The 23,674-nt window shown below is 47.0% G+C and overlaps 2 protein-coding genes across 2 annotated transcripts; both read right to left on the minus strand.

Annotated features, from left to right (window-relative positions):
• Positions 1–50: 50 nt before the first annotated feature.
• Positions 51–17,263, minus strand: prkcea (protein kinase C, epsilon a). The gene is made up of 15 exons (XM_088283630.1): positions 16,163–17,263; positions 9,195–9,258; positions 6,837–7,002; positions 6,718–6,752; positions 6,454–6,542; positions 6,245–6,374; positions 6,026–6,168; positions 5,787–5,886; positions 4,835–5,055; positions 4,534–4,707; positions 4,149–4,303; positions 3,893–4,031; positions 3,623–3,811; positions 2,457–2,603; positions 51–1,908 (listed from the first exon to the last, which is right to left on the minus strand). The coding sequence occupies exons 1-15, from the start codon at positions 16,505–16,507 to the stop codon at positions 1,759–1,761; spliced, it is 2,247 nt and encodes a 748-aa protein (XP_088139756.1). The 5' UTR covers positions 16,508–17,263; the 3' UTR covers positions 51–1,758.
• A 1,748-nt stretch (positions 17,264–19,011) lies between these two features.
• On the minus strand, positions 19,012–20,987 carry six3b (SIX homeobox 3b). The gene is made up of 2 exons (XM_088284321.1): positions 20,098–20,987; positions 19,012–19,405 (listed from the first exon to the last, which is right to left on the minus strand). The coding sequence occupies exons 1-2, from the start codon at positions 20,760–20,762 to the stop codon at positions 19,264–19,266; spliced, it is 807 nt and encodes a 268-aa protein (XP_088140447.1). The 5' UTR covers positions 20,763–20,987; the 3' UTR covers positions 19,012–19,263.
• Between the last annotated feature and the right edge of the window lie 2,687 nt (positions 20,988–23,674).

A 23,674-nucleotide genomic window follows, 5' to 3' on the forward strand; every position in this document is an offset into this window, starting at 1 on the left:
AAAAGAGGAAGGAAGGAAGAATGCAGGAGGAGCGCTGTCACCAGCACGGGTGCTTTTCGTTTTTTTTCTCGTTTTATTGGAGTCAGAGCAGACAGACGGACAACAGACAGACGACAGGGCCTGGCTGCCATCGCACTACATTGGTTTGTTTTCACTTTTTTTTTTTTTTGGCACAAAGTAAGATAGTGTGAACGGGATCAGGCTAATCCCTGGATTGCGCGAAGCTTCACTACATACACACGCACCTGACCCCTCCACCTTTTAACCTGGGCCCCCCTCCCGATTACAGTGCACGCAACAACAGTCTTGTATATGGATGTGTGTGTGTGTGTGTGTGTGTGTGTGTGTACAGTACGTGTACAGTGGCGATTTCTGGCATGCACATTATGTGAGGCCACACAGGTCGGCTTATGCACACACATGGACGTGTGTGTGTGTGTGTGCCAGAAGGGTGTCTATGGGTTTCCATTTCAAGCCAAGCAAGGACCGCCGCCACTGTGCGTGCACGTGTGAATGTAAATATATTTGCGCTTGTGTGTGTGTGTGTGTGTGTGTGTGTGTTGGAAATGTGAGGTAATTCAACTGCTGGTCCTCTCACTCAGGCTGTAACAGACCTACAATAGTATAGTTGAGAGTAATATACATAAACATGTCGTTCGGATAATACACTTTACAATAATAATAATAATAATAATAATTAGAATTAAAAAAAAGTAATAAAGAAAAAGTAAAGCAAGCGGTTTGGCTGCAGAGGGGTGGGGGGTAAACACTGCTGGTAACCGTGGAAACGCTCACACACACGCACGCACGCGCAAGCCAAAATGTACATTCGGGACAAAACGGCGGCTCGTCATAATTAGTTCAATAGCCTGTGAGTAAGCTGCACATTCATTGGATGGACAGGAGCGTCATTCATACCGATCGAGAATGATTAAAAAAAAAACACATAAAATATATAATATTGAGAGATATGATGGGGGGTATATTGCACAAAACGGGGGGGGACTCGGGGCCCTAACTGGTCCACAACGAGGGCCGTGAAGAGACAGATGGGGTTATTTTGGGGCGGGAGGGGTGGGGGGGGGGGCTTGTCCATGCGCCACAAGCTTGCGGACGATTGCGACACAATACAGCCACGCGACACAGGCTAATATATGGATTTATATATACAGGCAGTCCGCTGAGAGGAAGAAGTCATGTGTGCGTGTGTGCGTGTGAGTGTGTGTGTGTGTAGTGCATCTGGAAAGTATTCAAAGCACTTCATTTTCTTTCAACATGTAAGTTATGTTATACGGACTGAGCCCAAATGTGGATCGTGAATAATTGACCTTCCCTTATAACTGACATTGAAAAAAAGAATTTGATCAAAATAAATAAATAAACATGTGAATAAGCGGTGCATTTAGTTAAGAAAAAAAAAATTGTGTGTTTACACAAATCAGGTCAAAACGTTTTGGGAAATTGTCCAAAACATTTTGACGTGAAATCTCCACTACAACTTCTATCGTGTTGTCATTATGAAATTTGACTTCATTTGGAATGAGGCTGTCACATAACAATATGTGGGAAAAGCAAAGTGCTCGGATTACTTTCGGGATGCACCGTACGGGTGTCAAAGTGTATTCAAGCGGAGGTGCATATTCATCATAAAATCCAGGCAACAACAAGAACGACGACGACGACGACAATGCGTGTAAAGTAACAATAGCATCAAAAAGAGTGTGTGTGTGTGTGTGTGCGCGTGTGTGCGCGTGAGTGTTAGGTGTGCGTCTCCTCGGGGGCGCAGTAAGAGAAGTCCTTGAACTCCTCCTGGTTGATCTGCCGGATGATGGCCTCGTCGGTGGGCGTGAGCACGGGGTCCTCCTTGGTGAAGTCCTGGTCAAAGTTGTTCACGTCGCGCTTGGTTTTCTGCAAGAAAAAGAACAAAAACAAGAAAAATCACCATGGGCACCCTGCGCCATCTAGTGGAAGCGCAAAATATTGTTTGTCTTTATAAGATGCTGAATAATACCAAGCAAAAGCATTTTTTTTTCCTAGCACGTTGTCTTAAGATTTAGGGGAAAAAAATAAAACTTGAAAAGAAAATGGCATTGCTTTGTCATCAAAATAATTAAAAAAATTATAAAATTGAAACTGAAAAATAAATACATGGAAATAGAAAATCAATATATAAAAAAGGTCAATATTTTAATTAAGTTACAAGATTAAAATAGCAACTAGTCTAAAGGAAAAAAATGAAATACAAATTTTAAAAACTAAAAATGTCTACAAAAGGCCACACACACGTTGTCCATAAGCAATCCCAGTAAGACAGCGCCACCATCAGAGCACTGTCTGCAATTGCATGCCACTGAACACTTCGTGAGCCGCCACCAGGTGTCGTTGTTTCATCATCAAAGTGCCTGCAAGTGAATTTGTCAAGCTGTCAAAGTGTTTTGGAGGTGGGCTCCGCTTACAATGCGTGGCTTGAAGGGAGGTCGCACTTTCCTCTGCTCCAGCAGCAGCCAGTCGATCTCGCGGAAGAAGGCGTGCGTCTTGATGGCCTCCTCGCAGCCTTGGTTCACCACGCAGCCAAGACGCTTGGCCGGGTTCTTGGTCATGAACTGCACACACAAATCACAAATAATACATAGATGAGAAATATATTTAGAAATTAAGTGGACCTCGGCTATCAATCAGATAGAAATGAAAAGTTTGCCATGCCCAGTAGCTCCTCTACAAGGCAATCGATCGGACCAAGGTGGGGTACAACCTCCAAGCACTCGAGCTTGCTGATATGACGTCCGACTCACCATAGATGTCGACATGTCTTCCGATCCGTCGTGACACACGCGCAAACTACCTCAACGCATTCCGACGAGGAGCGTGTCAGCTCCACATATACGACACAGCTCTTTATCTCTTCCATCTGGTAAATGGCGGGGACAAAACGGGGCGGCGTTAATCGGCAATAATGGTGCAAAGAGGCGTCTAATGAGACAGGTCAGCCGAGGGCCGGCGGTTTCCCGCCGCTGAAAGCGCGCCGCGCTTTTGTGTCGGCGTCTGTCAAGTACAGCAACAGCAATTTGCGGCTCTATGATTACGTTGTTAGTGTTCGGAACCTCTGACTGACTTTTATTTTTTTTTTAAGAGAATCCAACCACCTCATCCACTAAGTGGCGTCAAGGGTTTGAGTGTGTGGAAATGTGAATGAAACGTTTTGTTTGTCGTTGAAATGAAAGTACAATAACGGACACAACATTAGGTACACCTGCGTAGCGGGAAGTCGTGAAGTAAAGTGGCTTGATCCAAATATTGACAATCATCTTTTTTTTCCCAGTAATTTAAAGAAAAAGGGGGAAAAAATCCATGATTAAAAAATACAAAAATGTGATCTTTTAAAAACAGAAAATAAAAACAATAATTAAAAGGAATTAAAAAAGCAATATTGTTTAAATGTAATAAAAATGTTTTTAACATTTAACAAAATATGTTAAAAAATGAATCGACAATGATAAAAATATCTAAAAAAAACTGAAAATAATTTAATTAATAAATAATACATTATTGCAAAATTTTAAATGAAACAAAATGTACAATATCAGTCTACAGAAAATAATATTTGATTTTCCGTGCTCATTACCGCTCGCAGGATGGAAACGGCCTCCTTGCTGAGCCACACCGGGTAGAGGACGTCGTCGTGCAGGATGGACTCGAACAGGTCGTCCTCGTTGTCGGCCTCGAACGGCGGCTGGCCCGCCATCATCTCGTACATCAGGACACCCAGCGCCCACCAGTCCACCGAGGCGCCGTACTCCAGCTCCTGCAGGATCTGACGCCACAAAAAAAAAAAAAAGTCACCTTTCAACCAGAACGGCCAGTGGTCCGATTTGTGGGCGTGGCCTGCGCTCACCTCGGGGGCGATGTAGTCGGGCGTGCCGCAGAAGGTGGTGGTGGTCACGCCGTTCATGATGCCCTCTTTGCACATGCCGAAGTCGGCCAGCTTGCAGTGGCCCTCGGCGTCCAGCAGGATGTTGTCCAGCTTCAGGTCCCTGACGGAAGCAAAAGATTTGGAAAAAATCAAACATTTTTGCAATTGTGCAGAGATTTCCACGACGGACAAAAAAAAAAAAAAAAAAAAAAAATCAGAAATGAGCACAAGAGCGCACCTGTAGATGACGCCGTTGCGGTGCAGGAACATAAGCGCCGACGTGACTTCTGCGGCGTAGAAGCGCGAACGCGGCTCATCGAACTTGCGCGAGCGCTGAATCTGGAACATCAGGTCGCCGCCGTTGACGTACTCCATCACGAAAAACAAGCGGTCCTGCCAGCAAACAAAACGGTTGCATGTGAACGGATTCATCTTCAAAGTTAAATACAACAGAACTGCCGTGATGGGCCATGTCGGCTGAAAATATTTTGACAAAATTTTTATCCGTCAAGGGTTTTCGGGTTTTCGAGCGCTTTGAGATTGCTCAAGTGTTTTTGCTTGTGTCCGTTTTTTCAATCAGTTTTCAGTTTTCTTTTTTTTTTTTCAAGGTTTGTTTGTCCTACTCGGGTCTGGAAGCAGCAGTAGAGCTGGGTGAGGTAGGGGTGCCGGCGGGCCAGAGCCAGGATGCGCTTCTCCGTCATGGTGCAGTCCACGTCGTCATCCTGCAGGATCACGTCCTTCTTCAGGACTTTGACGGCGTAAACCTCCTCCGTCCCCTTCAGCTCGGCCAGCATCACCTGAAACCGAGACAAGACGCAAACTGATAAGTGAAGACGAAGTGTCTTTGATGATGGTGTTTGGAAGTCAAGTGTTTCTAGATCGTGTCTTTGATGGCGTGAAAAGGTGAAAAAAAAAACAACAAACCTTGCCGAAGCTGCCTTTGCCGAGAACCTTGATCAAGTTGAAATCCTTGAGGGTCCTCCTCTGGCTCTGTCCGTTCTCGCGGCCGCCCGACGACGAGGCGGTGGACAACGAGGTGGTGGAGGTGGCGGAGGAGGAGGACGAGGACGACGACGAGGAGGAGTGCTGGGGTCCCTGCTGGTCCAATGACAGCGTGTCCTGCAGGCGATCCAACTCCGCCAAGTCTGTGGGCGCACAAGGCACACGTTTTTGGGACCCGTCGTCTTCAGTTGGGAACGCAAAACTAATGGAACAAAAAGTTTTCGTTCACGGCATCAGCGAGAGGCACTTTGGAGAACAAAACGAGTCAAGATGTGCGAGGAAAAGTGTGAGGCGGTGATGACTAACTGCGACGAGCAAATGGCGGTGGGCGGCGCGTTAGAATTCCTCAGGTTCGCTCTCCAGTGGGGCCGCTCACACTTCTTTCGAAAAGAGGCCGCAACATTATTCACATTGATTGCCAAAGCCGATTTATTTTTTGTGTGTACAAAACATATAAAACACATTTTGGTGGGTAGATGAAACCTCTTTGATGTTTGTGGTTTCTGGATTTGTAAAGCGCCTCTAAATGAAGCATCTTTGATTCTGTGTGTCTCTCAGGTGTTTGCAGTCACTTGGGTGTTTCCTGATGAGCCAAGACTTTCTACATGAAGTGTCTTTGATGATCTATATTACGTGTCTTTGATGGATTTCCTCTGAAGTGGTTCTAGATTAGTCAGGTTCTTCTAAATGAAGTGCTTTGACAATGTTTGTCGGTTGAGCATCTTTAGAGCAAGTGTCTTTGATGTTTGCGCGGAGAAAGTGTTCAGTGTCCTTGATAAAGAACCTTTCCCGTTCAATAAATGAAGTGTTTCTCGATCGAGGTTTGCGTCAGTCACGTGAAGCAGACGAAACGAGGCGCTCATGGGATATTTACCCCGCTGGGAAGGCGAGGTGGGCACAGCTGGCTGGCTGAAGCTGCTCTCCGACTGCGAGAGCTCCGGAGGAGATTGGGGAGCGTCCTGCCCGGGCGTCAACTGCAGAAACAAGCGCAGTCAGTGTTGAGAACAAAAATAAATAAATAAATAAACAAACATCGGAAGAAATATATCCTGTGTTTGAGCGTGATGATGTGTCATTTTTCTGCTCGGCCAAAAGGCGTCCGTTTCGTTTGACCTTCCTGCGACGCTGCGCCGTGTTGGAGATCTTGTCGGGTGTGACTCCCAAGTCGGACAAGACCTTGGCGATGCCTCGGGCGTCCACGCCGCAGTTGGGGGCCACGTTTTTCTCACAACGCCTGTGCACGTTCATCTTACACACTGCAAATTCAGAAAACAAGATCACGTGCGTGATTTCAGGAAAACGCTGAGAGGTGCGTGCGGCGCCCAAACTCACCTTTGCACTGCAGGCCCTGCCTCAAGAGGCCCCACAGCAGCGAGCCGCAGTGGTCGCAGAAGGTGGGCACCTTGTAGTTGTGGATGCTGAACTTGTGCGGCATGTTGACGCTGAAGCGCTGCGATCCCACCTGCAGGGGGAGACAAACAGGAAGCGAGCGCTCACATGGTGGCAGGCGTGTGCTGATTGGAGGACATTTGCTGTCTTACCTCCTCCGGGGTGTCCTCTTGCTTCTTCATGCCGGCACACTTGGTGATGATGAGCTCGTGGCAACGCTTGTGGACCACGCACGTGCACACTGCCAGAAGAAAACAATAACATGATATGTCGTTCGGGAATGTTTACTAGAGACTTCCACATATGTGGTCATCACGTAACTATTTGTTTTTTTTTGGAGCAGATGTGTCTTTGATGTTTTGGCATTTCTTTGTGTATCTAGATCAGGTGTCGTTGATATTTTGAGAAGCACTCACCTTGACACTGGTAGCCTTGCTTCCCCAGAACGCCCCTACGAGGTCGCACAGAGAATTAATGGCACGGTGACGTCATTTCAACACACAACGAGTGTGTGTGTGTGTGTGTGTGTGTGTACCAGATGAAGTCTCTGCAGTGCGAGCAGTAGGTTGGCTGCCGCAGGTAGGTGGCCATGAACTTGTGTCCGTTGACTTGATGGACGCGCCGGCGCACCGCCCCCTGGCGCCGCCGCGGGCCGATCCTCTCGCGGAAGACGCGCTCCTCATTGTCGTTGGCTCCCGAGGCTGCGCGGAGAACGGGCGCACAAATAACATGAGAAGATGAACGTGACTGAGATTCGTTCACTTGAGGAAGCGATGGAAGGCAGTTCCTGGAAGTTTTAACGTAGCCATTCTCTTGGCTGCTTCGAGTCGGTGGATGTGATGTTAGATTTTTTTTTTTGTCCAATCAGATTTCAGGCTGCATCCGTTGAGCAGCATTACAGTTTTTATTTTGGGTGATTGTATCGAGTTGATGGTTTCTATATTTGCAACGTGATAGTGGTAGTATTAAGAAGTGAATTAATTCCCCACCAAAGGCCGAGGTACCAACTGGCTTAAGATGTTTCATCGTTTAAAGGGCGAGGGAGGGGCGAGCGCTGGTTGCCGCCGCTATTAATACCTCAACGTGTGGGCGCTGGCACAAGCGAAGGATGGCGTGTTAAAATAAAAATACTCCTCCTCGCGAGCTAGGCGGCTGGTTGGCTTCCCCGGAAGAGACGACGGGCGCTTTCGGAGGGCAACCTTAAGACAAGAGAACCGCCTCCGCGCGCACTCCTCCCACACACACTGCACACTTGCCGGCGTCCTACTTTATGCAAGTACCTCTCTCCCGGGTGAGGCGGAGATGTGCGTACTCCTCCTGAGCTCAATTACAGGCGAGATATCGAGGGACGCGCACACACACACGTACAGCTTGTGTGTGTGTGTGTGTGTGTAAAATCATTATTAAAAAAAAATCCTCATGAATTCAGCTTTAATGGTCAAGTCCTGTGAAGAATTTTGCAAAGGACCTTGTTTTAACGCAAATCTTTTGGACTCCATTGGACCGCCCACATAGTCGCAAGTCGGTCAGTCAATCGATTGGATGTTTCTGTAAATTGTGGCATCCGGGGAAGAAACACTTTCAAGGCCGTAAACATAGCTCGCTAGTTGAGGCAAGATTACACTGCGCAGTGTGTGTATGTGTGTGTGTGTGCGATGCTGGCAAGAGTGTGGCGACAGCTAAACAGGCCATCAGTGGGATCACTTTTGTTTTACATAATACATCATCCATCTGTCCAGAGACACACACACACACACACACACACACAGGAAGACAAAAAAAGGTTGATGAGGCTTAACAACGGCAGAGAGTGATCGTCGTGGCGACAGACGCACTCTGGCGCAACACGCACACGTATGGCAGTAATCCATCCAGTCATGAGTGAGCAGACGTAACGCAATAAATCATTTGGGATTAATAAAATAAATAAATAAAATAAAATACTTGGAATCGGCGTGGCTACTCATGAATAGCGCACTGGCTTATTATTTTTATTTGTGGACTGATCGAGGTCGAAATGAAATGACGGCAGTTAAGAATTAAGATGCAGGAAGAGGAGTGAGGGAGCGCAGATGGTCAGATTAGGTCAGATTATTTGCCTCCTGCAAGAAAATGATGAAGACGAGAGTGAGCGGAGGAGGAAACGCGCGCACACACACACACGCGCACACACACGCGCACACACGCGCACACACACAGCAGTTGTGTACATCTGCAGCCACTCCAGCCAGTTGAACTCTGGCAGGAAGTTCAGCAGTGGGCGTGGCCACGCAACCGTGAGGTCACGGCCATCCTGTCCAATGGCCGCCAAGATGCCGCCGTCTCTCAGACGTGCGTGTGCGTAATCCTTAGCTCAATCTCACCTGCTATTTTAAAACACCCCTCACCCCTTTCTCCCCTCCCCTGCCCCTCCCTGTCCCGTCACCACGGAGAACCTCCCTCTCCTCCTCCTCTTCCTAACATCCATACGCATGCACACACTCCCACTGGAAGGCAGCACGTCTATTTATAGGAGGGGGGGGGCGTGAGGGCGCACAGGTGCAGGTGCACGCGCTTTTTTTTTTTTTGTAACAGGAGGGGAAATAAGAATTACTTGTGTGCCTCCCGTCTTTTGAGGGAACAAAATGGCCGCAGGATGTTCTCTAATGTATGCGTTGGACGTCGTATCATCACACAATGACATGGAGCGCCACTCTTGGCTTCTTAGTTTTTCATGCTGGAACTTCAATTATATATAAAGTCGTCTGAGTCGTCGTATATAGCGCTTCCTCCATCGTGCCGAGCGAAACTGCAGATTTTTTTTTTTATGGGTTTTGACATGTACATGGTCACGCAGCAATTTCCTGCTTCCAAATGAACTGAAATGCCATCAATCGATTGCAGCTTCTCTTACCTTCAGTGGACGATCCGGACAGATCAATGACCACGTAAACCTTCCCCTCTGGTTCCAAGTCAATCTGGAGAAAAAAAGATTCAAAATAGAAAATGGATGTTGATTTACGACAACTCTTGTCTAAGAAAGTTGGAAGAGGCAAAGGAAACATTTCGATGAAATTTTAGGGGCCCGAAAAAAGTATCAGTGGCTGGTATCGGCACCCTCCATGAGAAGCCGATACCTCAAAATAAGGCTTGATAACGATAAGCGGGTCGATGCTCGCCGATACAGAATATTATTGCAAAGTAAACTTTTGACGTGAGTTTCCCTTTAACTAATTTTTACTTGCAATTTATATCCTTTTAGACCGTTTTTTTTTTTTTTTTTGTGAGTACAACTGATTTGATCTTGTGAAGACACGTGAAGTTAGGACATTAACTCCACCAATTTTTTTTTTTTAATAATCAATTCTGGTCATTTTTAGCATTCAGGTCATAACAATATAATAAAAAAGACATTTAATCAAGCCAGCGTGCTTGAGTGTGCGATGACGAGGAGAGATTAAGACCCCAAACGTTATAAAAGACACCATCCAACCAAATTATTCAAGCCCTTATGACATCATCCCCTTACAATACACACGCAATTACACAGATTAGAGTTGGGTGGGGGAGGGGGCGGGGCACGAGGAAAGCAAGCGGTGGGGGGGGGGCTTTAAATCTTTGGCTAAGCTCCGGGACAGCCGCAGATCCTCTTATGCAAGCGGCCCAACTCGCACATCAGGCCCGCGTGAAAGACGCTAACGCACGGCTGGCGAATAAATCAAAAACACACAAAAAGAAAAAATTGCGATACAGACGCATCACGCTTCACCCGTTGGACACGAAGCAATCTTGATTTGTGGTGGCCAGAAATCTGCACCTTGATCATTTTATTGCTTTCGTTTTTCGTGTTGCTTCCGCGCCGTTTCCAATATCGTGATTGGGATTCTTCACGTCCGTCCGCTACCCTTGAAAAGCAGACGTTAATCCTCAAACGCTGCCTCTTGCGTAACGCGGCAGGATTTGAACACGAGGGAGATGCACTCGCCCACCATTTTCCAAAGGGGGGAGGGGAGGGGGGGGTGTCACGCCTTCAGGTTGGTAAATGTCGCTGCAATGCCTTACCCGACAGACTCGGTTAAGGGTACAAACAATTTCAAAGTTGCAAACTTTGTTAATGTGAATGAAGCACAAATAAAGGAGGTCGAAGTGAATGTACTGGAGGTCTCAGCTGGCGTCACATTCTTCTTTAGTTGGGACACACACACACACACACACGCACACGCACTTGGGCCTGGCTACAAAAGATGGGAGGAGAAGGTTGGAGAATCTAGTTGGCCTCATTAATCTTGTTAGTCCAATTAGGAAGCACATACCAGCAGGAGGACACGGATAACTTCACAAACCCAAAGAAATGTGTCTGTGTGTGCGGATTATAAAACAGATTTGCGAGGTTATCATAAAACATATAAAATGGTCCCTTTACCAAGTAAGCGTGCCCTAATTTATGAACTTTTCAAAGTCGCTTTGTCGTTTGTCTGTTTTTCTTGCGGGCCTAAATTTGAATTACAAGTAAGCTTTTTTTTTTTAAGCATGACAAAAAGCCAAATGCACAAATACCAAATGACAACACTTGCAAGGAACATCGTGAAGACGCTCACGCGCGCTGATGTCACTCACTTGGCCACGCCCCCTCAAAGGCACAACAACACACATCTTTTCCATTTGATACCACAATAAAAATTATATTTTGCTGTTTTCAAAACAAAAAAAAATTTTGGTTGTGTTTTTGTGGAGGCTGGAACGGATTCGTGGTATTTCAATTCATTTCAATGGGGGGAATTCATTTTGGGGAGAAAAAAAAAACACCACCAGAAATTGGGGTCATCCTAAATCAAGTTGCCACTGTCCAAGCTTGACATCACACACACACACACACACACACACCCACACACACACACACACACACACGCACACCATATGCGGCGCAGACAGGCCAGTCAAAGCACGCATTGTATCAATAGTGCGCTAGTGGCTCGCTCACCCTCTCCCCTCGCCTCCCCCCCCTCCCACTCAGACGGCGGCCCTCAGCGGAGCGTTTAGTCTCGTTGACAGGCCGCCTCCCACATCCATCTGTCACATGACACGTTTCGCCATGGCAGCCGAGGGAGCGCCGTCACACTCGCACTAAGACTTGCCTGCGAGTGTGCGTGCGTGCGTTAGTCCTTCACAAGCGAGCGTGAGATGCCAGCAAACCCGCACGACAACACACACTCGCCGACGCGTAATATCTATACACACTTGAAAATACACGTGCGTCCACACTGATGCAGACATGAAAAAACACAAATAGAAACACTCACATAAACATAAATACATGCACACTCATCTCCAAAAATACACACAAAGATGCACATTCAAACATGAGAATACACCGGCAGGTACCGACGTGTGCACGGAAACAGACACACACACACACACACATGAAAATGCCCTCACAGTACACAGAATACACACATGAAAACACATGTAGAGATACAAATATAAACGCACACAAGCGAGAACACCCACAAAATTGATGTGCGTGGGTGTGTGTGTGTGTGTGTGTGTGTGCGTGTGTGTGTTTCCAGAACAGGGCGGCTTTAAGCGACACTCCCAATCTTGTGCCATCGACTCCACTCTAGATTGCCTGACTGCTGACTCCAAATGACTCTTGTGATTCCACCTTTATCACCTCGGGCTTTTTTTTTTTTAAACAGACCGCAACTGTGAACATTGAAATTGTGTTTCCAGTGAAAACATGAAAACACATCTTTGTTTGTGTGCTAATAGTTCAAGTGGACTGTGCTGGCCCATTGTATCCACTCAGATCACATTTTATGAGCAATTGATGCAGGAATCCAGGTCATGGCAATGAGGTTCACACACACGCACGTGCGCACACGCACGTGCGTGTGTGCAGAGTGAAGCAGCATGCGCCTCATGCAAGTTTAATGGAACATCATAGACGGCTAATCATGTAAGAGGAGCCGCACGACAAGGCACCGGGCGCTCTGATGAGGTGCCAGATACGGCCCCCCCGATCGAGTGTCAGTCAGGGAAGGAGAAGGCGGGTCACCTTCACGATACGTTCCGATCCTTTGCCGATGCTAGGTGGCTACAAGTTAGCATCGCAAAACGAGGCTGACCTGAATACTTTTGTATCGGGATGAGTGATAAGATTATGATTTTTTTTTTCTGATTCTGGGCTATGTTTTACTTCTGAAATTGAAAGCAGGCTTTTATAGATTAACCAGCACTGACATTTTTTTGTAATTTTATTTTATTTTTTTTTACAGATAATGCAACAGTTCTCCTTGAAGAAAACGCCCCCTTTAACAGAATACTGCATTCATTCACTGCCAGCTGTTCTGAAAGCAGCCCTTCGGAGCATTCGGGCGGATTTTTCCAGACCGACAAAATATTGTCTAAATGGCATAAGCAGTCAAGTTTCTTTTGCTGCACTTTCAAAATCACCAGTTGAGCGGAGAAAAAAGCAAAGCGGAGTAAAAAGCACTGATTTTGATGCAAATATTATTTTTTTGCATTTGTGAATCTCAAACTATACAACTTTAAAGACTGAAAATCGGCCTTTGGTGTCAAAATATTTATTTATTTACAGAAAAATAAAAACATGGGGGATGTATCGTCTTTTTTACATGTCGTTTGCTATGCACTCCAGAAATTTTATTTTTATAATGACGACCCACACTTTCTCTTGCAGAGCATCCAAAACACAATTTGAGACGTTAATGGCTGTATTGCAGTCGTTAATCCTGCCAAGTATGCGTGTGTGTGTGCGTGTGTGTGTGCGTGTTAGGTTAAGGTTGGCGTGTCACTGTGATGGAAACAGCGTTGCGTTCAAGTGTCGACGTGATGACACGGAAGAAAGCGGAAGAAAAAAACAAAAAAAACGCCAGAACCGATGTCCACCTCCACCATGCGGAGACGAGACGAAAGCGCCGACTGCATGCAAGACTTTTGCGGTGCACCGAAGCGCGTCTTCTTTGACACGTGACGTTGGATTAAGGTGTCGCTGGCGCCGCCATGGACGGCCGCTCCATAAAATGAGCCGATTGTGGACAAACAAAAGAGGACGAGATGCGACCGCAGAGATGCAGAAAAAAGACGAGACGCCAAGGCCGCCGCAAGAGTCCCCATTTTTACCACATGAAGATGTTCTACTTTGGCCGCCTCCCCACGCACGCACACACACTTTTGCGCGCTACCGTGTCATCCCGATGACACCAAAGACACCACAAGATTTAAGCGCACGTCATTGCCAAGGGAGAAGCATTCAAAAAAGAAATAAATAAAAGTAAGTGCTTTTGGTACTACAGGTTTTAACCATGCCATATTTCAGGTGTGCGCAAACTACGGCCCGGGGGGCCACATGTTCAACGTTTTAATCCGGCCCGCTGAACTTGGAAAAATGAAATGAATAAATGTTTTATTTTCTAAATGCTGTGTTTTTTCAAAAATATATATATTGTTGTCATGCTTTTGTTCACGTTCATTTAAAATGACATTTATTCCCCCCCCCAAAAAAGTCTTTGAAGGCCTCCTTCAGAAATGCTTCATGTGCACTTTGTTGTCCCTCCTCCTCCTGCGCCTCCTCGTCTGTAGGTGAGAGGCTGTCACCAAGGGGACGGCCTGTCAGCGTCGCCATAGGGACGCTCTTCACAGAGCATCTCAATTACTGAGGGGGGAGGACGTCGGGGGGGGGGCAATTAATAAGCATCAAAGCCTGGTTAATATTTCACCCATGCGATGAGGCCGGCGGCCGGTGGGGAGTCTGGTTTTCGGGTAGAATGGAAAGGAAAGGAACAGAATGGAAAGGGACGGCACAATTTGGGATTTTTATTTTATTTTAACTTTAGGCTTCATTTTCGAAGTACGAAGAAATTGAATCTGGTTGTGGTATGAGCTTTGGCCCAAAAACTCTGGCGATCAATTTCCATTTTCATATGAAATTTAACATCCCGCAATCGATTAAGACGGCCACAAAAACTTCTACGGCCGCCTTAATGCACCGTAAAAAATCAAGTGCCAGCCAGCGATTGGATGAAAATCGTAAACGTCGTAGCAGCGCGCGAATGCGGCTTGGCCACCAAGAAGTGGGGGCTGCGTCGCTGTGATGTAACGACTGAGCGGCGAGCTAATCAATACGAGGGCGGTCAATCGCGGTCTGACCTTAGCGTGGGCGGCCGAGGGTGCGAGCGTGCCTGCCCCTATTTTGAGGCTAACGTATGTAGCCAAAGCTTACGTAAGCGTAACGTGCGTAAACATTTTCACTCGCTCACTTTCTTATCATTTGGATTGGAACGCGGAAAAAAAGCAATCAACGTGTTTTGGAACGTTACAAACGGCTTTGAAATTGTACATGTGATTTTGGTAGCATCAGGTTTAGAATTTGGTTACGGTGGGACCTGATTTGGCATTTGGTTTTGGTAGTAGGTGACATGTCCGTCTGATTCCTGATCTTGGTATTGGCACAAAAATCCATTTTTGGTTTTGTCAGATTTGGTAACAGTTGATTTTTGGTCCTAAATGATTTGGTGCCTGGTTTTTGTACGAGCTATTTGCCATCTCCATATGGTAGTGAATGAAGTTCACTGAGCTCGGAATGAATGAATTCAAAGCAAGACTTTATTCAAACGTGGGCATCTTCAGAACCAAATTCCAGACAGCACGTGGAGCTAATTGAACCCAGAGTCCCCAGCAGAATTCCCCTTTTGTTGGAACATGAAGTGAGACGAGATAAAACAAAAGTGCTGGAGAGCGGAGGGACGGAGAGAGGGAGGGGGGGAGGGCGGGGGGGTTAGTGTGTGGACGAGATCACATGTTGTCGCTGAGGACAAACTCGCAGGCCCCCGAACAAACGGGCCCTTTTATACGTGGCGGCATACGGATGCACCGTTCCGACGTCACGGTACCGAATCAAATCGGATTACATGACAAGAAATTAGGAGCGCTTCTGTGTGTGTGTGTGTGGGGGGGGGGGGGGTTTACGGGGGCTTCATGCGCCTTGCAACCTGGACGCTTGGGAATGAGACATCCCATTCCTTCCAGCCTCGGAGGAATGTAAAGAATTGTGGAGGGAGGACCGGCACCAGGGATGCGGTGGCGCAAGATTTTTAATTGAAAAAAAAAAAAAAAAAAAAGACAAAACATCAGGACTCACTGGGCTAGCGCAACATGAACGACTTCTGCCAACGTTTTAGTGGCAGCTTGGAGGGGATACGATTTGCAGGCAAATCACACCTTTCCGCCATTGTGTCACAAAATATGCAAATAAGGTTTGAAAAAGAGCTGATTTGGCATCAGGGTTGGTTGGATTTGATTTGGTCGCTGTTTTGGTGCTGATTTCGTAGTCCCAGATTTGACACCTGGTTTGAAACGACATAGTTCTTGCCTGGTCTTGGTGGTATTTGATTGGCACCTGGTTCGCTAGTACCGGTCTTGCCAACAGGATTTGGTACTTGTTTTGTGAGTACTTGATTTGGTAAAATCAGGTTGAACAGCAGAATTTAGTGGTACCAGAACTGTTGGTACCTGGTAACATTAGGTTTAACACTAGAATTTAGTGGTGCCTGATTTGGAAGTCCCTAGTTTGGTAGCTGGTTTTACAAGACCCGGTTAAGTCTCAAGTTTAGGCACCTAATTTTTTTTTTCGAAGTAGCTGATATGACTTTGGCACCCGGTTTTGACAGCAGCTAATATGGCACTTGTTTTTGGATAGTACCTGATTGGCTTCAAGCTCTTAGTTTCAGCTTAACTGTTCTAACAACATAAAAACTTCTGACAATGAATGACCAAAACACACAAACTACTGAAGCTCGGAAGGCCCAAAAAGCATTCTCTACAGTCACAAGACCTCAAGAAGTTGCAATGAAGCCCACCTACCCAGTCCTCATAGTGTCTGGTCCCGTTCTGCAGCAGGTCCTCAAGCTGGATGGTGCAGTTGGCCACAAAGTCATCATAGCCGATGGGCGCGTCGTGGAACACGGACAGCTCCAGGCTACGGCCCTCACGCACCTCGGTGCAGAACTCCTGGTGCCAGGCAGGGCTGTTGGTCTTGGTGCGCGTGACCGTCTGGCCCAGGCGAGTCTGGTCCAGGTTGAGCGCCAGGTAAGGGTCCAGCAGGAAGGAGCCGCTCTTGCCCACGGCGTGACGCAGTGCCCACGGGGTGGGCTTCAGGTCCACCGCCTCGCACACACGCACCTTCAGGAGGCCGCTGAACACCGGCATGGCTGAGTCTTGCTTCCTTCCTTGAGCTGTTTGGAGGTCGTCTGCCTTTTCCAAGCAGTTTCCTTCCAATGAGTGGAGTGGGGAAATGGGGGAGTGGGTGGTGGGGGGGCGTTCACTCCACAGTGGGGCTACATCCCATAATGACGCCTGGACTCTGCAGACATATCAGCCGTGTGCACATACTCAGGTCTGAAGATGACAAGGATGAAGACGTCCTGGCCTCGGTGTGTTTGTTTACGCTCGGGCAAAAGCGGAAACAAGGCCGGGGATCACAAACCCGGGACGCCGACTAACGGCCTCCCGTGAGCGGTCTTCTTCTGCGGCCCCCCACCCCCGCCACCCCTACACACAGCACACACGTCCGCGGTGTGCCTTGCTCGGGCTCAGGGTGGGGGAGAGCGGGAGAAGCCGCGCCTAGCCATCCGGGATTGGCGCTCCAGTCTCCGGCCCCCAGTCTGTGGGCTGTCGCTCCCCCCTCCGCCGAGAAGGATTAATCTCCCGCCGCTTAACCGCTCAATTCACGGGGCTCGCTCCCGCGTCAAAACCACGGCTCCGAGTCGTCCGCCTCCCCCGGGGTGCGTGTTCGGTTCCTCGGCGTTCACGAGTGCATCATTCACGTCCGCTTCTTCGTCACCGCTCGATTTTTCTCAGTGTGTGTGCCTGTGTATGGGTGTGTGAGCGTGTTTGCGCGTGTTCGTGTGCGTGCGCGCGCGCCCCCGCCTGCCTCTGCTTCCCGTCTCCGCGCGTGCCCGCAGGAAATGCGCAAAACGCGTCACTCGCGCGCGCTCGCGAGGAGAGGAAGGCAGAGGTGGGGCGCGTGCCCGCGGTCGTGTCTGTCATTGTTGCCAGCGATGATGCCAATTTAACACTTTTGCTTTTAGATTTCCGCAGAAATGTAATAAAAAGAAGATACTCGAGTAACAGAAATGGTAAAAGTGAAGTATTCTGTACTTTACTTGAGTATATATTTTTCTGATAACTTTTAGTCTCAACATGTGAAAATATGTATCAGTATTTTCTACTTAATTTGTCAAAATAGACCTGTTACATTTTTTAAACCTTCAACAATATGTTAAAAAAAACATAAATGCGGAGCGGCAAAGTCATTATTAGGAAAAAACAAAACATGAACAGCAGTGACAGGGAGTAGCATTAACAACAATGGCAGCAGATTCAAAAACGACACGACAGCTGAATTTAAAAAGATACGGTAACAACGAGGCTCGTACAAATGTCACGACACGTTACTTCCAAATATACAAAACATCAATAAATGTTCATAAATAAGCCAAGGAGTATGGGTGACATGCGTTTTAAAAACCTGAGCAACTGCGACCCCCTCTGGATGTCTGGACGAGTCGCCACGGTTTATCCAGCTTCCAGGATGTGACGTCACGTAGCAGCGCGGGTGTGTTCAATGGCACTTGGGACATTTTCCTGTCAGCACGGAAAAAGCTGTGACGGAAGAGTGACAGGTTCACTGTTACCTAGAAAACTACAACACCACCATTATGATTTACTGAAATTCATGACTCGCTGGATATGGTGGTGTGTTCAATGACACCTGGGGAATCACAGCACCAAGATCCTGAATTGCTGAGCTTAGATTCAATGACACTTCCGAAATTAAAGCTTCTCGTGAATGGCGCTATGTTCAAGTGTATCTGGTTATTAATTGCCACAACAAATCAAAGACAAAAGTTAAGAGATTTTTATAATAATAATAATAATAATGCCTTTATTAGTCCCACAATGGGGAAATTCGAGATTCAAAACCAGGCCTCCTGGGGAGACTGGGTCCTGAACGCGGCGCCTTGGACCACTCGGCCATCCTGGCAGCCACGAGATTCGAACCCAGGCCTCCTGGGGAGACTGGGTCCGGAACGCGGCGCCTTAGACCACTCGGCCATCCTGGCAGCTATGTAGCTATTCGAAGGCTCGCAGCAGATTGGCACATTCTAAATCACATCTTTGCCGGAGAACATGGACAGAAATTTAAAAATAAAACTGTGAAATCATCTCGAGTGTCGAGATGAATATTGAAGGCCCAAAAAATGCTTTTGGGAAGCAGGTTTTACCGGATTGAACCATAAAATGGCGCCCATTTCTTTTCAGTGGTTGACCTGTTAACGAACATGTTTTTTTTGTAATAGTTCGAAGAAATACAAGCAATACATCAATCATAATTACTTATATCGTCCGGGTTTCAGTGTGTCCATACTGTTTGTGAGTCTGCAAAAGTAATTGTGTCGACGTACTTGTGTGTTTGTGGAATTATGTTTCTGCGTTGTTTGTACTCGTTTTTCTGCAGGTGTCTGCCTGTATACTTTATATTGTGAAAAAATGCAGTCTCCTTGGGGAGAAAAAAACATTCCATTTAAAATCAAAATGTACAATGTTAGTTCTTCCAACAAGACACAATCACTCAATCAAAAGCAGGCATATAGATTAAATAGTTTTATTTATATAAAATAGCAAAATATTTCATTTTAGGAACATAAAAACATTGGTCAGCATTAAATTAAACCAGGGCTAAAGATGAGAGAGGAAACTTCGTGATTGTCTACAGCAGTGAACACTAGGGATGAATATTAAAAAAAAAAAATGAAATACGGATTTTGACATTCATGGGAACATGTCAATGTTGCAACAAGCTTGCATAGCTCAATGTGCGAGGGTCTTTTTGCTTCGGATCACTTAACTCCCGCGGGGTCTTCTCAATCCAGGCCATTCATTTTCAGAATAACAATAATGGCTCACACATCCAGGTCCGAGTCACTGTCCGTTACCGAGAGGAGTGTTTGGCCGTCGGCTCGGTCCGCGTTCACGTGTGGACTGCACGCCCCGCCGCGAAGGGGGAGGCCGACGCGCTCGGAACACAACCGGTGATGCTGCAACCTGGAATAAAATAATAATAAAGTACATTTGGTGACAATGAAAAAAATGGATAGACTGTTAAATGGAGAAAATGCCACAAGTTACTAGTCGTACGATTTTTTTAAGGTAACTTTAAAAAAAACGGACACAATTTTTTATTCAAATTGAAATAAATTTCAAACGTTACTTTTGAGGCATTGGAAATACAATAAAAGTTAAAAGGAGTGGTTGAGTTCTTACTTCCATTATACAATCATTTAAACACAATTTATAAAATGTATATTTTTATTTTCATTCAAGATTCAATGTTGTGGAGAGAAAAAAACACGCTAAATTGCACCATAATTAAACACCATCAAGACAAGTTCTATTCTTTTCACAACTCATTTGAAAGAAAGGTGTAGAAAAATATTGAAACTAATAATTGTTCATCTCCACCCCCGCCCCCTCTTGAATCCATTTGTAGTCCTAGACAGACATAGTTAGTTCTGCCTGAGCGAAATTACCCAAAACCAACAAGTTTGAATGGCTGCGCACTTTTACGCATGAATGCTCCTTTTACGCGCGGCCACAGTCGCCACAGTTGGCTAGTAAAGCCACTCGGAAGGGTGAAGGAATCACACAAAAAAGCTCGTTAGGGCTCAGAATTGCTGGCAAATAGAAAAGGTTCAAAGTTTTAATCGCGAGAAATCCAAACGGTCGGAGCGTCTCACCTGTTTTTGGCAGCCGCGGCTCGGTCTCGCTGCCTGCGGTTCTTGAACCAGTTCCCCACCTGGGTCGGCGTGAGGCCGGTGGCGTGCGCCAGCTCTCGCTTCTTGCCAGGGTTCGGATAGGGATCCTGCAGGTACCACTCGCGCAGCAGTCCGCGCGTGCGCTCCTTGAAGCAGTGCGTCTTCTGCTCGCCGTCCCAGATGGTGCGCGGCAGCGGGAACTTCTTGCGGACGCGGTACTTGTCCACCGGGCCCAGCGGGCGGCCGCGCAGCTTCTCCGCCTCGCGGTAGTGCGCCTCCAACCACATGGCCTGCAGCTTGCCGTGGGAGGCGCGCGTGAAGCGGTGCGTCTCCACGATGCGGTACAGCTCGCGGAAGCTGCCGCTGTGGTAGGCCACCACCGCGCGCGCGCGCCGCACCGACTCGTGCTCGGAGATGGAGTCGCGGCCGTCCGAGGTCACCGGGAGGGACCAGAGGAAGCGCGCCAGGCGCTCCACGTCGCCCGTCTCCTCCAGCGTCTCGCACACGCTGGCGATCTGCGACGCCGAGAAGCACAGGCCCGGCAGAGGGGCGCCCGAGACCGAGGGGTCGCCGGGGGGGACATCCGCCGGGTGGGGGAGGAGCAGGCGGGAGGCGGAGAAGAAGTCGAGAGGCGACCTGAACACCATGTGGAGGGGACGGAGGCGTCCGGACGATGTGGAGGCAAGTCGCTCAGGGATGCGCTTTTTGGGTGCACCTTGGCGGGAGGGCGGGACCGCCGCTCGCACTTCTGATTGGACAGACGACGGATGGTCGTCAGGGCGACGACCATCCGTCGAATGTGCACAGCCAGATGTTTGTAGTGCAACAACATTTGAGTGACACGACCTGAGCTGACAATTTATAATCGAGTTGTAGAATGTGACGACTGGTGAATAAATTCTAAATATGATGAATTAAATTAAGCAATGTTTCGACAGACGTAAATTTCAAAGTTTGATTTAGAGTAGAAAACCCCGTTTGATGAGAATGCAGTCACAATGTTCTAAGAAGGGAAGTTTTATTTGTATAGTCAAAATTTCACCCCAAAAAAAATCTTTACAAAAAATGTGAATTTACAAAATAATTTGGAAAGTTTCAAAAAGTTGTAAGGTTGTAAAGTTGAAGTTTGATGTGAAAAGGTAATCATTTAAAATAAATTGCAATCTTCTGTAAAAATGAAGTCGCAACCTTGTCAGTTCATGAATATAGTGACGAAAAGTTATAAAAATAAGTTGTTTCACGGAAGTCATATTATGACAAAGTCGAAACTTCATAAAAAAGTTGTCATTTGTGTTGTATTCGTGAATGCATTCGAAACATCACCAAATCTTCATAGCGTTCGATTAAAAAGTCTGACTTTTGTTCTCATTTCAACCTTACTTTTGACTTTCTTCTCACAACAACTTTACGAAACGCACGGATGATCGATGAAAAAAAAAAAAAAAATCGACTGTGACCACATAACGATCCAGCTAGCCGGGCCGCTTCACGGACGGCGCGTGTATCTCGCGCCACTCTAATCACTTTTGTCTGTTCTCTAATATTGTTAAAACTGCGAGCTAAGCCGCGTTCTCGGATTAAAGAGAGGCTAACATTAGTCTAATAGCTGCGCGTTATTCAATCAACATGAACACGTTGGTGGGCCGGCAGCGCCATATGCTTGGGAGCGTGCCACTTTTGGTCAAGCGGGGGGTCCGGAAGGGCCGCTAACATCAATTAGAAAAGTCAAAATGTGTTTTGGGGGCGGGGCAAAAATCAAGCGCCTTCACATACTTTGGAGGATTGCTCACACATCAGCTGCTCCTTTGTGGTCAACTCTGCCGGATGACGGCGGCGGGGGGACGGCATTTCTTGTATATTTTGTACCGTGGCTTTGTCACATCGCGAGAACAAGCAAACCAAAATATTATGAAAAAAAAAAATATATATATATATACATATTTAAAAAGTAACAAAGTTTGCCCACTTCTGCACAACAAAGAAGCAGCATCCATATTATGGCGACAATCAAGTCACTTACGCGACGTCTCCTTTCAGAGGCGGGACAATTAGTGTAAAGATGGTTGACACTTTTGGAGTGCTTACCCCCCCCCCTTGCGCTGTAAACAAAGACCCCAACACCCAATTAACCCCTCATCTGACCTCTGACAACTTAATACTGACCTCTTAAGCCCTCCCCTCACCCAACGACCCAACCAAACTTTAACTTTACCTGACGGAATGGAGGGGGTTGACGGGTGTGTGTGTGCGTGTGTGTGGGGGGGGGTCACACAGAGACCCCCGCTCCTCGTCTTCGTTAAGCCGCTAATCACTTCCTGGCACTTTGGGGGACTTTTGTTGGGAGTACACACGCCAGCAGAGTTTGTGGCACAATGGTGAGGGAGGGGGTGGGGGGTAAGACAGAAAGTGTGTGTGTGTGTGTGGGGGGGGGGGGCACCTTTCCTACAAGATTGAAAGCCCATTTACATTGTTTTGACCTATAAAGAAGGCAGGTGATTTTCTAGCATAGCATAACGACAGCAAGAAAAAAAAAATCTAGACTTCCTGATTCAATTAAAAAGGAATTTTCCCGCGTGCCACAGATGTGCACAAACAACACGGAGACAGATGCAGGTCACCACCAACATGAAAACACAAAACACCTTCCCGCTAAACGGACAAACAAGATAATCCCATAATTTGACTAATAAATCCCGGCCGGGATTGCGGCAGATGTTGCGGCCCGTGCGGTCACTGTGCGGTCGCGTGAAACAATAGCAACGGCGAACGTGACCGCGCAAGCCATAAAAACACAAACAGCTGGAGCGCAAACAATGTCTGGCGATGGACACGCGCGACGTAGCAATTAGCGTGATTAGCGACACAACGCTCATTCGTTTAGGGAAAAAAAACGCTTAAAATGGCTTGGAATAAAAATCTATTTTATTATTTATTTTTTGTTTTTATGTGTTTCACGAATAATTCATTGGGGCACCTCTAGGTGTGTTCAACATGGCCACCAGGGGACAGTAGAATACAGTGATGCAAACAAGAGAAGACGAGTTTCACCACTACTCTACGAGCAGTCGTAGTCGAAAAAAAAAACGTGCCCGCGAGTTCTGTTATGTTTGTGTTCCAACTCTCCGTTGCTAAAAGTGTTACAACGCTGCCACAGTGACACAACACATAAGCCTGTCTCTGATATTTTATTAAACGCAGTTGCAGCACGACGTACACCATTTTGAAAACCGGCCCTGTATCACACTTTTGTTTGCTACGATCACAGATTAAGTTCACAGATCAACAAAATGAGGCCTTTCTAATATTTTGGCAATCGCTTTTTAGCCAGGGGAGGAGCTCAAAATATGATATTAATGTTCGATTCAAACATACACTAAGTCTTCTTTGGGGGCTTTTAAGCGCACACACAAAAACGATGAAAGGAGAGGGTGAAAGCTAAATTAAAAAGCAAGCGAAAGGTGGGGTCACATTGTGAGTCGATGGCGGGGGGGGGGGGGGGGCGAGGAGGGGAGGTGGCCTTGTCTGGTGTGGTCGGGAGGGTAATCCCCCCTCTAATCCG

The sequence above is a fragment of the Idiotropiscis lumnitzeri genome, chromosome 20, assembly GCF_059441095.1.
Source record: "Idiotropiscis lumnitzeri isolate Australia: NSW breed Sydney's pygmy pipehorse chromosome 20, RoL_Ilum_1.0, whole genome shotgun sequence".
NCBI lineage: Eukaryota > Metazoa > Chordata > Actinopteri > Syngnathiformes > Syngnathidae > Idiotropiscis > Idiotropiscis lumnitzeri.